General features: G+C 40.4%; 1 protein-coding gene across 1 annotated transcript; it reads right to left on the reverse strand.

Annotated features, from left to right (window-relative positions):
* Window positions 1-1,309: 1,309 nt before the first annotated feature.
* On the reverse strand, window positions 1,310-16,492 carry LOC134627495 (uncharacterized). The gene is made up of 6 exons (XM_063473631.1): window positions 16,133-16,492; window positions 13,602-13,825; window positions 11,691-11,793; window positions 11,119-11,214; window positions 8,161-8,675; window positions 1,310-7,817 (listed from the first exon to the last, which is right to left on the reverse strand). Exons 1-6 carry the CDS (start codon window positions 16,172-16,174, stop codon window positions 6,356-6,358), a joined length of 2,442 nt encoding a protein of 813 aa, XP_063329701.1. The 5' UTR covers window positions 16,175-16,492; the 3' UTR covers window positions 1,310-6,355.
* Window positions 16,493-21,194: the final 4,702 nt, after the last annotated feature.

Genomic DNA, 21,194 nt, shown 5'->3' on the forward strand with positions numbered 1-21,194 from the left:
TTTTTTTCCTGTGTAATAATATTCAACATTGCTATCAATACATTTTTCAAAAAAATGCCTCTCTGTGCAAAATGGGTTTAAAAACATAAACAACTATGAGATACTGTTTGTCCGTGATTTGAACCGGGGAACAAATCGTGGCAGGATCAGCCTGATATTATTTGTATCCCACTGTAACTTTACTGTATAAAGAGCTAACATCTCCAAAATGTCAGGAGTAGTTAGTTATTACAACAAGTGTTTGTGAACTAAGAATCAAGAATGTGGGACAGTTTGTCCGTGATTTGAACAGCCCAGCCCGTGCTCCCGACAAAGGGAAAACCAATTATGCAGGGGAGACCTACCTCGGCACTTGTGCAGGTGAAACCAAAGGGAAGAGATGCGTCACCATATTTTCTAGTCTTTGGCTTGGAATGAAGTTGGTTTGGAAACATATTCCAGCTATGCTTCATCTCCTGCTTTGTGTTTGTGTGGGAGCCCTGTGCTAGCAGTGTCCAAGCATTTTTTTCCCTTTTCATACCGACCCCCCCCCCCCCCCCCCCCCCCCCGCAATGGCTCTGCACCCCCCCCCCCCCCCCCAGGGGGCGGGCCCCACACTTTGGGAAGCTCTGACTTAGAACACCTGAAGCTGAAAATTGTGATAAAATGGTTTTATTTATTTTAATTCAAATATTGTCGAAGACACATTGAAAGCCGAGTTTTCTAGAGTAGCAGTGATAAAGGTGATATAGGACTGAATTGCAGCAATCTGTTGAAAATGGCTAGGCTCTAATGAATAACTGTATTTGAATTCAAGCTTTTTTGATTAAACAAATGCTGTTATTATCAACATTACTTTTTTATATATATATTTTTTTCATTTTTACATAAGCTCTGCTTGACTGTCTTATTCAATAACATATTCTGGTCTTTCTCAGTGGATTTTTAAACGCTATCTCCATTAAGTAAGGCCTTAAATACTTCCATTATTTAAAGTTTGCTCTGGTTTTTGGAAAGGAGGTTATATTGTGGATTATTAAAACAACTGATACTTTTCCTACCAAGCCATGATCACAGTTGGTTAACTACGGCCACTGACTTATTTATGTAATGTGTTTACTAATGAAAGACTATTCATAAATTAATGTGCATGTTAATGTGTGATGCATGATCATCTCATATGGGTCCAGGCAACCAACTGTAGAAGAAAAAAACCTCACCTGTTCAAAGCAGCTGTGAAACAGACAGAAGTTTACTGCTTGTATCTGACCGCCAACATAAGTTAAGTCTTGAATAAAAGCACAAAACAACAATTTCATAGCTAATTAAAATCTCTTTATTACAATCACATGTACATCATTATATTCCAAAAAGCTTGCCGTAGTGAAAAGTACCCTTGCACAGACAGATGGATGCGGTGTTGCAAGCTGGATGGAAGGATTGTCAGATGGAGTAAAACAAGTATTGAGATCCCCCAGCAGCAAGTATCTCCGCTCCAGTGTGCTTTTAATTTCACATCACATGAGGACAGCAGCGCTATTTTCAGCCCTCTGTGTCCTTGTGTAACGTAAGCAAAGAGAATGAGGGGGGTGGGTGAGAAGGAAAATTTCTCTCTTCGTCATCCATTATTCAGAGTGTTTGAGTCACAGCTGAAAGAGGTAAAACGGGGAAATAAACAGGGTGCAAGGTTGATTTCATGTCCTTCCACACTGAATGCTTAACAGGTTTCAAACTGTTTGCATTTTCTGTAAAAAAAAAAAAAAAAATTGTCTGTCTTCTTGAGTGAGATTAATTAATTAAAAAGCAGCTATTTCTGTGAAGTGTAGGATCCTCTTAGCTTAGCACAAAAACTGGAACCTTCAGCTGACATCTTTTAATACAACTTATAGCTATTACAGTGTCTTAGCATAAGGTTGAATGCTATTTTTAATATTTTAAATGCCAAAAAATCATTTAATTTTAAAATTCTTTTTTACAGCACTTTGATAATGAATTAAGATAATCTTGTTGTGGGTTTTCTTTGTGTTAGTTTCTGGAAATGTGAAAAAAAAATAATAATAATTTAATGAAGCAGATTTTACAGCAAAAGAAACAAAGTACAATGATTTAAACCTATACACTGAAACTCTGCAAAACATGGGGGATTTAGCAGAAGTTTACACTGTACTCACATTATGCAGATTTCTATTAAATTTGGGATAAATGAAATTAAGCAGACCCAAATAATACAGAGTAAACCTGGTTGTTGTGGACCCTGGCTATCTGAATTCCCTGGGCATTTGCTAGACTTGCCCAATTGCTAATCCAGCCATGACTGAACTGTGTGCAAATGCACCACAGTACATCACATCACGAAAGAGGAGAAGCTTGTTTCAAAATTCACAAGATAAAGGATATCAATCAGCTGTTATGTCTCCATTTTACTTTTTCACAGGGCTATTTTTTCCGTGTTACCGTCTATCTAGTTTTGCTTCATGAGGAATTTAATAACAAATTCTAAAATAAGTAGTCTATGAGTTTCCTGCCTTTAAGTCTTTTGCTTTTAAAACACAGCAAAACTGTGATTTCTCCTTTTTTCATTTCATATTCACAGATTGATAACATTGAGATTTAAGTCTTACAACTTTTGTTTCAAGCTTCATGGAGCTTCACAGTAAAAGGGTCTGGAGTTGACTATCAAATAAAACTGATATATATCTGAAACATCTCACTCTGAAGAAGACAGAAAACATTTGTCTGTATTGTCTGTGTCACTTTTAAGCATTACAGTGCTCGTTATCTTACTTGTAATTCATGGAAGTCACATTTAACATTCAGACCAAAATGAGCCACTATCCATGAATGCTGATAATGTGGATGTGAGTTTTAAGCATACTAATACTACAGTGTTCATCTCTGTGCTGTATATACAGCCTCCGTAACACAGCTATAAACCTACAGAATCACATCATAAACCACTGGAGGCATCTGATGGCATTTTCATGTCCTGTTACCGACTCCGTCCTCAAACGCACCATCTGACAAAATCAATATCTACATGTCATAATGACACAAAACAACAGTAAAATTCAGTTGATCCATTTAAAGAGACAATAATATTCACATTTTGTGTTCACTTCTTGAAAACAGTAAATCAAGGTTTAACCAGCTTTTTAACTAAAGTAGCTCGGAAAGATTTTAAAGATCATAAAAACTGTTCACATTGGTTTTGAAACCATCACAAGAAAATATTGAAATATGTCCAACACAATCACAATAAACGATTTTTTCCTCCATAAATCACTATGTTAGTTTATAAAGAAAACATTAACACACACTGTCATTCTATCTACAGTCGTTCCACTGGCCTCGGTCCCTGGTACAGAAAAGTAGGGAAAACTTTTTGTATAAAAACGATGTGCAAAAAGTTGTTTTCTTAGGTCCCTCTCATGGAAAACTATGTAAAGAAATAACGTAAATATATACATAACCTTTGCTGTTGCTGTTGTAAATTCTACGACTGCTGTACACTTGTGGTGACTTGTCACTTTGTGCATCTGTTGAATCGAAAACAAGTTACTGCATTCGATGGAACCCTGACAGGTAGCGTACACAACACCGTCATTGTCATATTAAAACTAGCTTGAGGTATTATTGCACATTTTCCTGAACCGCGGACCTGGAATCAGTAAGTTTTCAGATTTACTCACGCTTCATACCAGCTTTTAGTGGAATGTCGACGCTGACTTTAGCTCTGTCTGTTCTGGGCAGACATACAGTTGTGTTCACAAATTTACATACAGTCATCATGGGCCTTAATGTCATGGTAATTCTGGGGATTGCAATGGTTTCCGTGAACTGTACCTCTTCCAGAGGGAAAGATTGTACAGTATAGATCATTAAAAAGCAAGAATTGGGTGCACAAGTTTAAATTAAACTTCTGACCTTTAAATTTGTTGGCCCTGATCTAAACGCTAATTAAGATCTGTGAACTATGCTTAAAAGCAGGGTCCGTGCCAGGACACCAACCAATTTTAATGAACTCTACCAATTCTTTCAAGGAGAGTGGTTAAATAATCAGCCAGAATTTTGCCTGAAGCTTGTTGATGGCTACCAAAAGGGTCTGGTGGAGATGTAACTTGCTAAGGAACATTTAACCAAACATTAGTGTGGGAGCATGTACACTTCTGACTAAGTATGTTTATTTTTGATCCTGTGTGGATTTAAGAAATCCTAAATAAATTTAAACTTGTGCACCGAGTTCTTGTTTCTAGAGGTCAATAAAGATATATGCTTTACAATCATGCCAGTCTGGAAAAAATAGCAGTTCAAGGCAATCATTACAAGCCCAAAATTGCTATAACATTTATGATGAGTGTAAGCAACCTTCTGACTGCAACCGTATGCAGCAGCAGTCTGCAAACCTAATCTAAAGCTGTCTTGAGATGTAACTTTTTTCTTGAAAATTCTCTCACCAAAGTCAACGCATGACTGTAGATTTCAGTAAACATGCATAAACATTTAGTGCACAGATAGATTTGTAAACATCCAGCCAACAGTAAAGACACCAAGAACAGAGACCCATGAGCCAGGAAGGGCCAGAAATCTAATGCTGCATTCACATCACGTCAGTGAGAAAGGAATAAAATGTTGTTATAACATCTTTGCAATATGAATGTGCCACTCAGCAGTAGTGGTGTATTTTAGCTAAACACTAGCTACAGGACACGGCTTTTCCAACTAGTAATGTCCATTGCCATCATTTGGTCTCATCACAGAAGTGACCTATAGTTAAACAATCAAAAATAAAATACAAGGTTTGGCTTACCAGAAGGTAACAAATATGTAGGAACGTGCAGCTCCTTCTTGGCTCCTTTTTAATTATCTGAATCAATTGTATCCATCTTATTAAATTACATTAAGATGTAACTGCCAGTGGCAATGGCTTTTATTTTTATTTTATGGCTTTCCATTAGTTTTATCGTTTTTTTATATTGGCACTTTCTTGGTTCTCTTTTCACCAAGTGGGACAAATTTTCCAATCAGCTGCATGTAATTCATGGCATTAAAATGTGACGTGAATGTAGCATAAAACTGACTCTCAAAGACTATTACAACTGATTTCACAGACTAAAGCTGTGGTCACCTGTGAAAAACCTCCATGGCAAACTCTTTACTCCCTTGATCAGCATGTTTTTACTCATGTTGCCCAAGCCAGTCATTCAGGTCACACTATTTAGCATTTCAGTTAGAAAAGCTCCCACTGACCTTTGAATTGTAAACAGTTTCTGTTAAAAAACAAAAAAGAAACATTTAGGATTTGGCATTAAATCTCAGTTGTCATTGTCTGAATTGCTACAGTTGGTGGTTTCTGTAGTGCTGATAAAAAAGCATGTAATTCATCATTAGTGCGCAGCCAGGTGCATCACGTAGAACAGTATTGCTCCCCGAACGTCTTGGTCTGAGGATCTAAGTGAGAACCTAAATGTCTGTAAATCTATCAGAGCTTCGGTGAAATAAATGGGGCATAAGATGGAGCATGAAAGACATGATGCAAACAAACACACTCATCTGACCTTGTTCATTTGTGTGTTACAACAAGCGTCATGCACTGACACAGACGTTTTGTCCAGAGTGCTATACAGTGGTCAAACACCCACACATAAAGCTATCAGTTGAGGTGATGTACAGCAATGACAGTGAGGTTCCCTCCCATTCACACATTCTTTAAAGGAACAATTCAACTTTCTGTCAGTCTTCTTGTTCTGTCTTCCCCAGAGACTTGAGAAAATGAGTATTAGGTTCATCATTATGCTTCAAATACAGAGATGGTGAGGACCTTGTTCATCCAAAGTCACTACACATTACTGCTGCAACAAAGGTGTGAACAGCAGAGTGTGGTAAACATTGTACGCTCCATTGTATGTGCACAGGGGACAAATGCCAGTCATATGGACCCTTAAAATTCACAGCTCATAATTTGGGTTTGGTTTGACATGAAATTTATGACCATCCGTTTATCAATCATAAATTAACTCAAATATCAAAATCCTGGACTGATCAAAAACCAGCTGAACTGGGTGAGACACAAAAACATTATTTAGGTGTAAATACCTCATGTTGCCCTGGATTATTTTTAAAAAATACATGAATGGCTTTGCAATGTTTAACCTGGCTTAACGCAAGGACTGGAAGCAAGCTGCAGCTAGTCTGTGCTTAGCAAGGCTAAATATGTCCTGGACCTCTCTGTAAGTGACACATGTAGTTAAAACTAATATCATCGTCTCATCTGGCCTCGGAGAGACAGCACAAGAACAATTGCTAAAATGTTGTATTGTTAGCTTAATGTCACACACATTCACACACAGAGTTACAGTTAGACACTGTGTCCATGCAGTTAGACAGTGGTGACCGTCAGCAGGGAGCTGGGACACAGCATGTCATCCTGGTTGTCCAGCCTGGTCCCATGAGTCAGGAGCTCCTCTACTGTCGTCCAGTCATCCAACAGCTTTCTGTTCCTCATACGACTCAGCTTCCTCTGACTCAACTCCAGGACCGTGTTGCACCTGCCTTCTGCAAAAGCTCTGACTCCATTGCTGTCCAGAAGACCTCCATCATCAGCGGAGGCTCCTCCTCCTCCTCCTCCTCCTACCACGTGTCCTCCCCTGCTAACGACATCTCGTATAGTCCCTCTACTGGCCTGCAGCTGTTGTAGCTGCTGTTGCTGCCTCTGCTCACGGGCCAAAAGAAATTGTTCCCTCCTCTCCGTTCGACTCCAGTATCGACCCAGCAGCATGTCAGTGCTGGTCTCCTCGTCGGTGCTCATCCCGCTGCGCTCATCCGCTAGCTGAGAGGCTCGATCTCTAAGCAGCTGGCTCCTAGAGACTCGTGTGGTTGTGTTGGGTTTACAGTTTGGATTAAATTTTGACTGCAGACCAGAGCTGTGGTTAGAACTTGAACCTGCATTAATTGGTCCTTTGTTTACATCCTGTCCAATTGTAGCACAAGCTCCTGTGTGACCTTCCAGAGTGCTGTAGAGGCCTCTGCCACCTCCACTTCCATGAGACTGACGGCTGGCGGGTTTTGGCCATGTGTCATTGACGTCACCGGCCTGAGGAGGCAAGACAAGACTCTGGAGGTGCTGCTGCTCTCTGACTCGGCTCCTCTCAATCTCCTTCTGCCTTTCCCTTTCCATCTCCTCCTGAATCTGTGTCTCCCTCTCCCTTTCAAGCTCTTTCTCTTTTTGAATTTGCCTTTTTTGCTCCAGTTCCCTCTCTATCTCTCTGTTCCTTTCTACCAACATTGGCTCAGGCATCAAACTTCTTTCTTGTGAGTGCCACCAGTCATGGTGCGCGAGCTGGCTGTTGGAGTTGTTGTCATAGCAACGCTCATGGTTGTTGGCACCTCTGATGTGCCCCAGAGTGGTGGCATGTTGTTGGGGTGAGAGGGCCATGCCTCCAGGGTGGGAAGCCATCACACCTGTCACTAGCTCGCCTTCCTCTGGCAAGCCTGGTGGCAAGACGTTACGTGGTGCGACGCCTCCACAGTGGTGCAGAGTTGCAGCGCAGTAGGATGGGGAAGCTGGGTGGCTGGCTCGTCGACGGTACTCTTGTGGAGGTGGCCGATGGTGCAATGTTCTGCTTCTCCTCAGCATCCCAACTGAGCTTGACCCCTGGTGGTGCTGCACTGGAACTAGTGGTCTCCGGTGGCTAGACGGAGTGCTGCAGGTTGAGAGGACTGGGCCTGTCATTCGTGACACTGCAGTGTGTGTATGGGAGGGATTGAAGAGGGCGCCACTGCTGGAGCTGTGACGGTTCAGACAGGGCCGATCAGCTTTGTGGAACTGGACTGATGAAACCCTGGAAATACAAAGAGTTTAATGAAAAAAAGGCACCAGAAGAAAAGGTTTTAGGTCATGTGTAGTCCCTGTAATCCATGGGTTGTATTTTACAAAGATATGGTTTTTGCTCCTAGCTCTGTTTATTCTGAAAAAAAAGTGTTTTAAATTAGTTTTAACAAGTTTCAAATCACATTGCAATCAATGGTTGTTTTGTGTTTTGGCTTTTGGTTAGATTGGTATCATTTGTAACTGGTATTATATAAGTGAGTAATATTAAAAATAAGACTGGTTTAACTATGTACACCAATCTGACAGACCTTAGAGAAACCAGCACCACGATAAAAATTTGATATTCTAATTACCTGACTAGGCCACGTGATGGCAGGTCCAAGACAGGCCCAGCACCATCCTCCATCCCAATCTGCAGATGCTGACATTGAGGCTGCATTGTCAGCGCCTCAGGTATGGCCTCCAGCAGCTCACGGTGGCTCTTGGGGCAGCTGTCACGCCTTTCCTGCCTTTCACATGGTTCACCCTGATGTTGCAGCCTGGCATTGTAGAGACGCATTCGCTTCTCCAGCAGCCTCTGGAAGTGCCTGAACTCCCCAGTGCTTACACTATAGAAGCCTGAGTCGCTGAGCTCTGAGGAAATGAAGGACTCTGAGGAAGGAGAGCCACCACCTCCGAAACCCCCACACCCTCCTGGGGCGAGGGCCCCATGTGAATGACAGTCCTCCAGACCTCCCTCCTCGGTCTCCAGACCTGAGAGGTCACCCTGGTGAAGGGAGCCATCTGTCCAGCCCAGACCACTGTCCAACTCATGGTGCAGGGGCAGGAAACCCATTGGCTTCTCTAGCATAAAATCCTCATCATCTGTCTATAAAAACAGGCAGGGTCAGTCCAGTGGATCATGACACCAAACACTAAAAATGATCACATGTTTTATGTTTTAAATGTGTGAAGAATCTCAGTAAAAAGTGAAACCTGGCTGATTGTGTCTGTAGAGTGAAAAACTGTTAAATACTAAAGGTAAGCATTGAGATCTGGTCAAATTCTCAGTTTATTCACTTGCCTTTTGTTCAGTTGTTTCCTGCTTTTAAAAGTTCCTGAGTGACTGTTAAATCAACATCAATGGCTAAAGAGTAAGGGTGCCAGTATTCTTTTTTGATTTTAACAAATCTAAACAAATTTAATCATGTATGCCTGTAAATAGCGTTGCCAGTCTGTCTAACATTGAAACACAAGCTCATATTGCCTAATATGAAAGATGTGGATCTTTCAAGTTTCATTAAAAAAATAAAAATAGAAATTAAAAAATTATTAAAAAACTAGCTAGTCACTGAAAATGAACACTACTAAAACAGAAAATATTTCTAGATAGTAGAAGTTGAACTGAGAATAAATAATAGTGTGTGCATTTATGTTAATGAAGGAACGTGTCAGCCGGTGCAGCTGTGAGGCTCAATGAAGCTCCATGACTGAAATGAGTAAGCTTTATTACTACTTGCACAGAGAGTACTAGCAAGTATAAGCAATTCATAATTGATTTAATGAACAGGGTTTGCGTACTTGCCAGATATATGTTTAAAACAACAACAGGGCTCTAGAGTGCGACCAATTTTTTCAGTGGTGCGACTAAAAAAAAATATTTGGTCGCACTGGTACGACCAACTGTTCGGGTAACAAAAAAAAAAATCTCTGCAACTCTCCGTGTGGTCAACAACAGACACACATTATGCCCCTATCGTGGACTAAACCAATGAGAGATAGTCAGGGGCGGGACCTCTCTGATTGGCCGTGGTCCAGTTGAAAGTGCAGGTGGAAGAGGGAGGTGAGTAGCTTGAATCAAGCGATATCGATTCATTAAATCCTGAATCGACTTTTAAATATAACTGTGTTTTGCCAGAAACGCCAGATTCTCAGATTAAAGCTCACAAAACTATTTCAACAACCACCAAACAGCAAATGAGAGCAGGTACACGGACTCCACACAAAGACGTAAACACAGACCCGACGCATCAGAATCAGCTTTGTCTTTCTCGACTTTCTCACCCGACAGCCCGTACACGGACACGCTGTCGGAGCTCAACGATTCTGATGCGTCGGGTCCACGCTGTGTTTACGTCTTTTTGCGCTGATTCTGACCTGCAGGTTTTGTCTCTCTCCAACCAAAATTCGACGAGCCAGCAGCAAAAGAAGCAGCGAACTACGCTTCACATTTGATCAATGTCGTCATGAATTCGCTCTGAGTTTTGCTGTTTTTTCTTCCATCACGATAAAAATCACACTTCATGCACAGCTCTCTCTCTCTCTCTGTACTTCAAGAACAGTTTCCCGTCTCAAATCTGTTTTCTGCATTATTCATTCTCTTATTACCCACCAGTCTACCGTGGTTTACAGCGCTGTCTTTTTCTTTTTTCACTTAAATGACCTCGGACAAGAAAGCCTATTTTCTGCTGTTCAATACTGAAGAAATTTAAACTTTGTAAAATTGTGCAAAATTACAGAATATTACAGAATATTTTTAAGGTTATCTGCTATAAAAAGCCAGGCCAGGAAAATCTCCTTCATGTTTTTCTGTGTTTTATTCTCAGTTACTTTGACACAAAGGCATCTGCTGTGATGTTCACAATTCTGATGAAGTCTCACATGTATCAGTACTGATAAATGATCAGAATTATAATATTTCTGACTGTCTGAGGCTAAATTGAATCGAATGGATTATAGAAATCAGTGATGATACCCAGCCCTAGTGAGCAGCCTAGGCCCGACAGAAGTGGATGTAGCTGTGGGTAATAAGAAAAGATGAAAGAACTATTGATAACTTTTTTGTTAAGTTAAGGCCTGATCCGTCTGAAATTCATAGCCAGTGCTCTGACACAGTGCCATCAATCTTTGAATGCTGAAAAAGCACAGTGTATCCAGAAAACACATTATATGCTGCAATAAATGCACTGCCCAAGTGTCCCCTCTCCCCACTGCCTTTCAGCAGCATCCAACAGCAAACAGGTCGTCAGGCCAAGATGATGATTAAGTTTAACATTTTCTACAATATTGACAAAGCACTTTAAGCACAAGATTGTTAGTTAATAATTTAGAAATGAATATTGTCTGTATGGACTGCAACTTCCCCCCAAAGAAAGCGCACATGTAAAACTGCGGTGTTAAGCGATGCGGTTGAAAAGTTTGAGTGCGCCTAACTTTTGTGCCGGTGCGCCTAAATTTTTAAAGTTAGGCGTACCGGTGCGCCCATGTCAAAAAGTTAGTCTAGAGCCCTGAACAACGTTAACAATTTTATGGAAAAGCAGATTTTTACATACCTGACTGTGGCAGGCGTTTTGCTCTTCTAAGTTAGTACTGCAGCATCCCATCAGGCAGTTCTGTCCCTTTGATCGACGGCCAGCTAGTTCTAGATCCTGAGTAATGTAGGAAGTGACAAAAGAACATGAGAATGTGTAATACAATTTGTTACTGATTAAACTCATTCTTGGACAAATCAGAAACTATAGTGTGAAGGTATCCATTTATTGCAAATGAACTTTTACAAATTCATCCGCAGTGCAACTCTAGAATCACAGATGAGTGTGTATGAGGGGTTTTTGGGGTTGTTTTGGAAACCAAACTGTGATTAGAAATTAGGGGTGTAATTGGTAGACCATCTAATATTCCTTTCATGAGCTTTGTCAGCCATGTCAGCCAGAACAAAACAAAAAACCATGTGAGAGGAGCTACTGAGCTGTGTTTTATGAAATTATGAAAATAGTAATTGGCTGTGCTATATGGCCTCATCGACAGTCTGGATGTAAGTGCACTTCTGTGTGTGTGTGTGTGTGTGTGTGTGTGTGTGTGTGTGTGTGTGTTGTCCGTCTGTCTGTCTGTCTCTTAATATCACCTGGCGACCAATGTCCACAGTGTCCCGTGGGGAACTAGACAGGTAGCTATACCGTCCGCCATCACAGCGATCTTGAGGCAGAGACAGATGGTTGTAATAATGTCTGAAAGAGATGGCAAGGACACAGAATTCAGACATTTTTAAGGCAAAAATCTTGGAATTATACAAGTCCGAAGACACTAACGTTCTTCAAAACAAACATGGATAACGTTTCATTGGACAAGTGGGTATCCCCTTGGAAGAAGTAAGTAACATTCCTTAACATCGTTATACATTTGTGTCTGTTTCACTGTATAGTCTGTTAAGTTGAACTTTGTCACAATTACTTTAATTTTTATTTTATTTATTTTTATTTCACACATTTAAAAAAATTAACAACTGACTCTTACAATCAACAATTCACAGACAAACTAAAGATTAGAGCAAAAAATGCCGACTGTATGAAAGACGAGTGTAGTCAACATCAACTGGTCATGAAGTCTATTGTGACACCTCATCCTGAGTGTGTTTACATCACTATCTTGGTGTTTTGGAACCACATGTGATGGCATCTCAGGAACACCGCACGCTCATAGGATAGCGGCTTTGAAAATCCTTTGACTGTACTGTTGTCGATTAACAGCCAAAGACACAACAGCTAAGTAGTCATTCATGTTATACTTGATTCTGATAGGCTTCTAGTTGAAGCCTGCCACCTGGGGCGCATGCATAAACATTGTAATCATTACATTGTACTCAACATGTGATGATGAAATTTATGTCACTCAGACACATGCGCACACACACAAACACACGTATATGTATACATTACAATGTAATCCCATTACATTTTTCAGTAATGCAGTAATTTAACACACATAGTTACTTGCATTACAAAGGTTCCTCAGTTATCTGCAAGCCGTCAGACATCAAACAAACACACTTAGCTGATTTCAGTTTCTGTGCAGGAGGAGTGAAATACACAGTTTCAGATACACTTTTATTTTATTGCAAAAAAGGACAAGAATTTGATGGTAAAGTGCAAACTGCTTTCAGTACAGAAACAGCTGCATTATACTGCTGTGTTATTTGCATGCTAGCCAAGAATCTAGAGTAATGAACTGATAAAGCTGAGTGTATGCTGACCCCAACCCAGCAGCCAGAGCCTGAGCTTCAACAGGTAAATGATGGGAAGTCATGTTTACAGCCTCAGTTTCTACCTATTCATGTTTTTACAAGAGAATCACACTGACGATCGCTTTTAAGTCTCTTTGGGCTGGTTTTAAACTGCTTTGTGTTGTCAGCTTTGTGTTTATGTTTAAATACTAAAGAAAGATCCCATGTGTATCCTCTTTAGGATAGGAGTTTGTGTTGGTGTGTGAAGCTGCAGCCTCAGGTTTATATTGTTAATGGATAATTATGAGACAGTGTATTTTAGATCATTTTACAGAGTAATGAGAAAGTAATGAAATGAGTAGTGAAACAAATTACTTTCTCTAGCATAATTAAGTAATGTACTGCATTACTTTTAAGGAAAGTCATTTTCTGTGGTCTTTAAAAGTGGAATGATTGAATATTTACTGCTTTCGCTTTTAAAAAAAACCTAAGAAGCATCCTCTTACTAAAACTGTTTTTACATTTTTACAAATATCAGTAAAGCATTTAGTTTTCTCGTTCAATTAAACAGTTTCCAATCATCACTCCACAGGGATGCAGCAAACACTATAATTTATTTATGATACTGGCTCCTTTTAACTTTTCAGGGCATACAAGGATGTTTGCACAGTATAATGACATTGTTATTTAGTTGTTTAGTACAGTGTGGTCATAAGAAATCTGATGTAACTGCATACCGGCATTTCTTAAAATCACTGTGAGACAAAGTGGTTTTACAGCTCTTAACATTACATAACAAATCATATGTTTTATTACCTGTGTTGGTAAGAGGGACTAGAAGTGTTAAGGCCCGCCCCCATCAGAGGGAGGGGCAGATTGAGGTGCTTCAGGTCAAGGGGAAGGGGCTCCCAGGATCCCCTATCTGCCTCTGTGCCACGCCTCCTCTGGCCCTTGATCTGCATGGTGATTGGACGCTGATTGGCTGCCAGGATTCGCAGAGCATCCCTTTGGCTCAGGTGTGCTAGACTCCGCCCATTCATCTGAGGCAAACAGAAAGGTTGTGATGTTAGCAAAGTTGCCTGCTGCTGAATTCATGTGACACAAAGCTCATTGAAGGACACATTAATCGCCACCAATGGACACATTAACATTAGCTCGATACTCACCCTAATAATCCTGCCTTCATTAACTAATATAACCTTTGTATATGCTTAAGACTTAACAGAGTAAGTGTCTCATTTTTATCACGTCAAACTGTCTGATTGTAAATGTGAAATCTTGTGATAACAAAGGGTCTCCATCTCAATTATATATTTTCTAAACTTTAGAGCTCACAGGTGGGCTTGAGCCTATTTCAGGTGACACTTTGAGAGTGGAGGAATACACCCTGGGTCATCAGAGGGCTGACTCGGGAAAAGAAAAACAACCATTTCCACTCACATTCACAGGAACAACATGCAAACTGCATAGTGAAGTCCTGCCATCCAGTGGGTTAGAACAGCGGTCCCCAACCCCCGGGCCTCGGACCGGTACCGGTCCGTGAGTCGTTTGGTACCAGGCCGCGAGAGTTGAGGCTCAGGTGTGAAATGTATGGTTTTCAGGGTTTTTATCGGTTTTCAGCGTTATTTTGTTATCGTTTTTATCGTTAACTTGGTTTTCCTGGGTCTTTTCACGTGTGTTATGAATAAATCTTCTTTTTTTCGGTACCGGTACTAGTTTTATTTTGTTGTATTTATCCGCGACACCTTAAAGGCCGGTCCGTGAAAATATTGTCAGGCATAAACCAGTCCGTGGCGCAAAAACGGTTGGGGACCGCTGGGTTAGAACAAAGCACTCCAAAAGAACTATAGTGCTCAGCTACAGGTAAAAAATAATAACCAGAGTACTGGCTGGTTTTGATTATAAATACCAGCCTCGAGGAAAAAAAAGTGCCTACAGCTTGAAGGATAACTAGCATTACTCTTAGCTAGGGGTTGGTCAAAATAAAATATTTGTGTAATTCATGCGTCATCTTTTTGGATTGGTTCTGACTCCTAGATTTTCTCCAGCAACAGAATTTTTTTAGTCCCTATGGCAGTGAGGTAGAACAAAACAGAACTCCACACTGCAGACAGTTGGTACTGTTAGTACGTGTCTTAATGTGGATTTATTTTTTCCTGATTAAATATAATACATGTAACAGCTGCTACATAGAACAGTAGCTATGGTTAATCCTTCACAGCCTGTGAAAACGGCAGGCCTTATGTGGCTCTGGAAGAACTTTGTCAAGTCTGAAAAATAAACCCTTGTGATTTTATTGCAGATACATGGCCTTAAGCATAGAAACCACTAATGTGTAAATTGGACACCTGAGTTACAAACTGAGTGGGTGGTGTGGACTAAAGATGTGGCTTCTTGCCCTAATGACATGATAGAATTAATTAAATAATGAGGTTCTGCAAACAAACATAATCTGGTAATGTGTTGTGGGAAAACTGCATTCATCAACACCACAATCAAATTTATGCTTGCCTGCTGCCATTTTAATGGCACTTCATGTAGGGGTTTTTTTGGTTTTGGGGGGGTTTTTTTGCAGTGTGAACACACTACAGACCACAAACTGACTCAATTTTTCAATATTACGCAACTAGGTCAGAAGACCCTCCGCCTGCAGAAAGATGGTAGTTTTTTTCCGGTATGCAACACCCAAACAGCTGAATTATGGCAGTTTAAAGGAAATATGAAAAATAGTGACATGATATCCATGGCTGCTTTAAAGGGTTAATACCTTCAAGCAACATCCTGCTTCATGCACACACACATACACTGTCACACACATGCAGCTCAGTGGCTATCGAATTAGACGCATGGACAGTATTGTTAACTCCAGCACATCACAACCATGAGTCACCCTCCTCTACATTCAACTGCACACACACACACACACACACACACACACACACACTAGCAAACAGGCGCACGCACACACACCATGAGCTGAGAAGCACAAAATGGCACCTGTGTGTGTAGCCAGAGGACGGCAGTCTTCAGGAGATAATGAAGATGAACCACATTCTTATACACACAACATTAAAAATTCGACATGCCTACAAAAAGTATTTAGATTTAATGCTGAAGAATTAGGTTTATCATCCATTTATAAACATGCGCACTCACACAAAAATGTAGTCTTGCAGAAATGATGATGCCTTTTTGCATCTGCATATACAGACACTCAGACATGCACACGTACGCACGCACTCAAACCTGGATGTGAATGAAGCTTAATTCCATCTACTTTAATGAGACATCATAAAACACTGTTACAGCATTATCTGTAACAGTGAGGCAGGTATTTGGCGGCTCACCGTTTGGTCGCCCATCCATGGTCCAGAAAGCCAGCAGCCCATCGTCACGGTGACAGAGGACAGCTGCCTTGACTCCTATGAAAATCAACGACACTGCTGTTTCCTTCAGCAGATCGTCTCCTCCTCCTCCTCCTCCTCACGCTTTCTGTCTCTCCTCAGTGTGCCTTTCACTCTTGGTCTCTCGGCATCTGTCCCCTCTCCACTGTCCTCTTTTCTCTTCTGTGTATCCCTCTATCTATTTCTTCAGCGTTTCTATCCTTGCCCCTCCCCTTCCTTTACGGCTCCTGATTTTGGCATCCTGCACACACACAGACACGTTTGCATGCAACGCTGCAAACATAAAAATATGCGCAGGCTGACACAGTACATTTAGAGACGGAGAGGGAAACACGCAGTCACACTATGAGGATGGTGTCTGATTGGTAGTCTTTAAAGGATCATCAGCCAATCGGAGGCAGCATTTTCCCTGTGGACGTCTTCCTCTGTGACTGAAACTCCTCAGCAAAGCCTCATGCAGAAGGCAGCCTCTACTGCAGCAATATACACACAGTGGCAGAGGAGACACACCATCCAGACATCCATCTTCTTGCTGTTCATCCAGGATCCCCCAGTTGATGCATGCTGGGAGATGTAGTGAATACAGAGTATACCGAGGTGGTATACGCTGTACAAGAGAGTTTACTTGATTGCTTACAACAAGGGAGTATAGTTTACAGTACCCTGCGGTACTATAAATCGCATCCTACTCTATAGGATACATTAGCTTTATGAGTTTATACATCTTACAATTAAAAAAGCACACCAGAGTCATAGATGGCAAAAAAAGTCATAGTTAGTGGTAGTTTGTAAATGTCTCAGCTAAAAAGAAATGGGTGAAGCTGAAATTAAATGTAAACTGTTAAAAAATAATAGCAGTTCATTGTATCAATATAAATGGCTAGATTTATTAGAATTATAACATTAAAAAGAACCAGCTTTAATAGCAGTAGGTGATAAATTTGAAAAGTTGGCAGAAAAAAAATGTTGAATAAGTTATCTAATAAATGAAAAATGGTTAAATATTGAGGCTGAAATATGGCTGAAACGTCTAGATTCTGCATTTAAAGGGAATAAATAAAAGGTTTGCCAAATAGCTCTATTGACTGATTTCATTGTGAAATGAATTGGAAAATGATTCAAAGCAATAAAAAAATAGTATCAAATTAATACATTTGGAATAGGACAGCAGGTGTGATGAAGTGGCGCTGGAGCTCATTTGCAGATTTTCATTTTAAAATGAATAAATAATTTATTTTTAATAATTATTTTTAAAAGAGAGGGACCTGAGCACAATCAGAACCAGTCTGTGAGGCCTGGCATCTATCCTGTACCAAATGTCTGCAATTTTAAGTTATTGTGTAAGTGCAGCTAATAATACAGTGCATTTTCTCTGATTAAAAACACCCATAGTGCTACACTCAGTTGTACTCACGAAAAGCACGACAAGTTGTTGCGTAACGAATTGAAAAAAATAGCGAGAGATTCACACCCAGCGTACAGTCACCACCTCCACACAATAGCCAATCATGTCGTGAAGTGGGTGTGAGTGTTAATTGTAATTTTTAGGAAGTTACAGAAATGGTCAGACAGAGTGTTGGAAGTGTCTCGAACAGATCCTGATCCAAGTGTATTCTAACAAAGGAAGATATTTTCTAAAACAAAACTGACAAAAAGTTCTAGGCCTTTTTTGTTATGTCCTTTGCCTCAGCCTTCTTGTTATGCATTGCCCTGCTATTATTTGCTACAATTTATCTGTTCAATCCAAGCATCTTTCTACAAGTGAAAATCAGTGTGTAGGCAGCACATTGGTGTGGTGGTTAGCACTGTTGCCTCACAGCAAGGCACTCCTGGGGTCTAATCTACCCAAGGCCAGTCTGTGTGGAGTTTGCATGTTCTCCCTGCGTCTGTGTGGGTTTTCTGCAGGTACTCAGGCTTCCTTCCACACTTAAAAGATATCTAGTCAGTGTGGTTAAATTCGTTGGTGAGTGTGAATGGTCTCTGTGTGTTAGCCCTGCAACAGGCTGGCGATCTTGGTGTCAAACAAAATTCCATTGCGGATACAAATTGTGGTGACTGTGAAATTACGAGCAATGTACATTGAATGTGACACATGAAACAAACTTTATTCATTCAATTTAATCAATTTTATTTATAAAACACCAAATATCGACAACAGTTGCCTCAAGGCGCTCCATATTTTAAGGTAAAGACCCTATGATAATACAAAGAAAACAGAGAAACAACAGCAATGATATGACCTCATATGAGCAACCACTTTGGTGACAGTGGGAAGGAAAAACTCCCTTTTAATAGGAAGACACCTCCAGCAGAACCAGGCTCAGAGAGGGGCGGCCATCTGCCATGACCGGTTCCAATGCATCATTGGAATACCCCAGTAGTCTAGACCTATTGCAGTGTAATTAACTATAGGCTTTATGCTTTATATGGAAAAACGAAAGTTTAAACCTAATCTTAAAAATAGCGAGGGTGTCTGTCTCCTGAATCCAAACTGGAAGCTGGTTCCACAGAAGAGGGGCCTAAAAGCTGAAGGCTCTGCGTCCCATTCTACTTTTAAATACGCTAGGAACCATAAGTAAGCCTGAAATCTGAGAGCGAAGTGCTCTGATGCAGTACCATAAGGTCATTAAGATAAGATGGGACCTAATTATTCAAGACCTTATACGTGAGGAGCAGGATTTTGAATTTGATCCTGGATTTCACAGGGAGCCATTGAAGAGAAGTCAATATAGGAGAAATATGCTCTTTATTTCTAGTCCCTGTTAGAACTCTTGCTGCAATGTTTTGGATTCTGAAGGTTGAAGGCCTGAGGTACATGGCCAATTATTAGATATAGGTTGATCATAATTAACATTGAAGCAATAACTAGTGGCAGCACTTCTTTGTTTGTGTACTTGTGTACTTCTCTTACTTGTAAAGATCAATGAACAAAATATTCAACAGATCTATAACCATCTGAATTTACAGACCACAGAAAGAATTTACATTCACAAATTGAATATATCTGAAAATGCTCTTTATAAAAAAATGTGGTGAGTTGACTTTAAAAAATATAAAACAAGAGTACAGTGCACTGTTGCTTTGCTTTTAGGCATGCATCTTTGCTTAAACATGAACTGTAAATATTAGTATGCCATCCAAAATATTCAGGAATTGATTTATTATGGTGCCATTACTGTATGATCATACTGGAACAAGCTATCTCTGCATTGCAGCACGGAAACAGTCCAGTGCTTTTTTTTCTGTCTTCTAACTGGATCATTAGGTGGTGAGGTTGCTGACTTCTAAAAAAGTCAGCAACCTCACCACCTAATGATCCATGCACCTCAGACATCTGTCTTTTACCTTAATATGATCTCGGCAGCCATTAGAAAACCCTTTTCAGCTCTTGTTTTAACACAAATTATCAAAACATGGTTACACAGTGACAACTGAGAAATAGATTTTCTCTGTGTTTACTGTCTTTTGTGTAATAGTGCCTTTCACACATGAACCCCTTTAATCTGATAGCAACTTAACATGTCAGTCTTCAGTCACTTTTACTGCAATCACAGCAGCAGCTTTATTACAGTAAATGTACACACCTTAAAAATCTTAATTAAAATAAATATCAGAATAATGTGTTGCTTATGTGTTGTTCTCCTTTCTACAGAGTATTAGTTTATTATCTCAGGCTTCATCTCTGATGTACAATGAAAATAAAATAATTTTAACAAACCGTGAAACTGGTGAGAACAACCTAAAGGAACTAGTCATACAGTTGCATACAGACAAATGAATATTTAGCAAAGCACATTGTATGCAGAAAGTGACAAGAAGGAATAAAACAGAACCCAAATTGACTGTCATGTCACTCAAAGTGTGTGCTATAATAAAGTTAAATGATGCAGTGAGAAGTCAACAGAGTGTCCCTCACACTCACGAGGATCGTCATCAATTATGTCTTAAGTGGCAAAGTTGTAAAATCCATTAGTGATGCAGATGAGTGAGAACGAAAACATGCACTGTTGGTCTCTCCTTCTATGTTCTCTACCTTCCCTTTCATCAGAGTGCCCAATTTTACACGCACCTTCAGCTCTTTCTTTAAATGTCACCCACGTCTGAATGTCACAAAGCAAACAGTGAATCGCACGTGTGCAGTGCAGAACAGAAAACCTGACGGGCATGACAGTGAATAAGGTGGGTTTACCTTACTTAATGCTTAATTAAATGTATTGCATTGTCTCACTCTTGGAAGATGGTACTCATACCTTAGATGTGGTGGGTGCATTACAAGGAATGTACAGACACACCACCATAAGGTGAGCAGAACAAACACCTGGATTTTGAGAGGGTGTTGTAAAAGAGGAAAGAAAACACACAGGGTTACTCTTCTGCTCTGCAGTCACATGTACATGTACTGTATGTGGGCTTCATTTCATCTGATTCACTCTCAGCTTTGACTGTTTGGTTGTTATGGTAACCAGCTTCCCTGCCAAATATATGTGTTTGTGTGTGAGAGAGTGTATTTATGTTGCTTTCTTAATTTACTCAATTGTCTTTTTAAAACGTGAAGAGAATAATCTGTGCAGATGAGACCTGCAGTGGTGCTGAATGCTGGTGTTACTGGCATCACTGTGCTAGTGCAGATGTTGGTGATGATTGCGCGTGTGTGCGCGCGTGTGTGTGTGCGTGTCATGGTGCTGCTGCTCATAAGGCTGAAGGGTGCATCTTGATGCCTGTCGTTGAGCTCTGCCATTTCTGTACTGAAGTACGGAGGCGGAAAAAGAAAGAGAGGAAGCGGTAGAGTGAGCATGTGTCAGTGTTAGACATACACGCACACACAGTAGAGCCTCAGCTGCGACACGCAGACCTGTCTGTGTCTAAAAATGGAAAGCACACTTGCTGTTGCTGAGAAGCCACAAGAAGCTTCTATATGAAGAGAGCGTACATGTAGGGATTCATAGGATGTGGATACAAAACTGGCAGGTGATGTCAGATTATACACGCCAACGTGGTGGGTGTT

This window comes from Pelmatolapia mariae, linkage group LG5, assembly GCF_036321145.2.
Source record: "Pelmatolapia mariae isolate MD_Pm_ZW linkage group LG5, Pm_UMD_F_2, whole genome shotgun sequence".
NCBI lineage: Eukaryota > Metazoa > Chordata > Actinopteri > Cichliformes > Cichlidae > Pelmatolapia > Pelmatolapia mariae.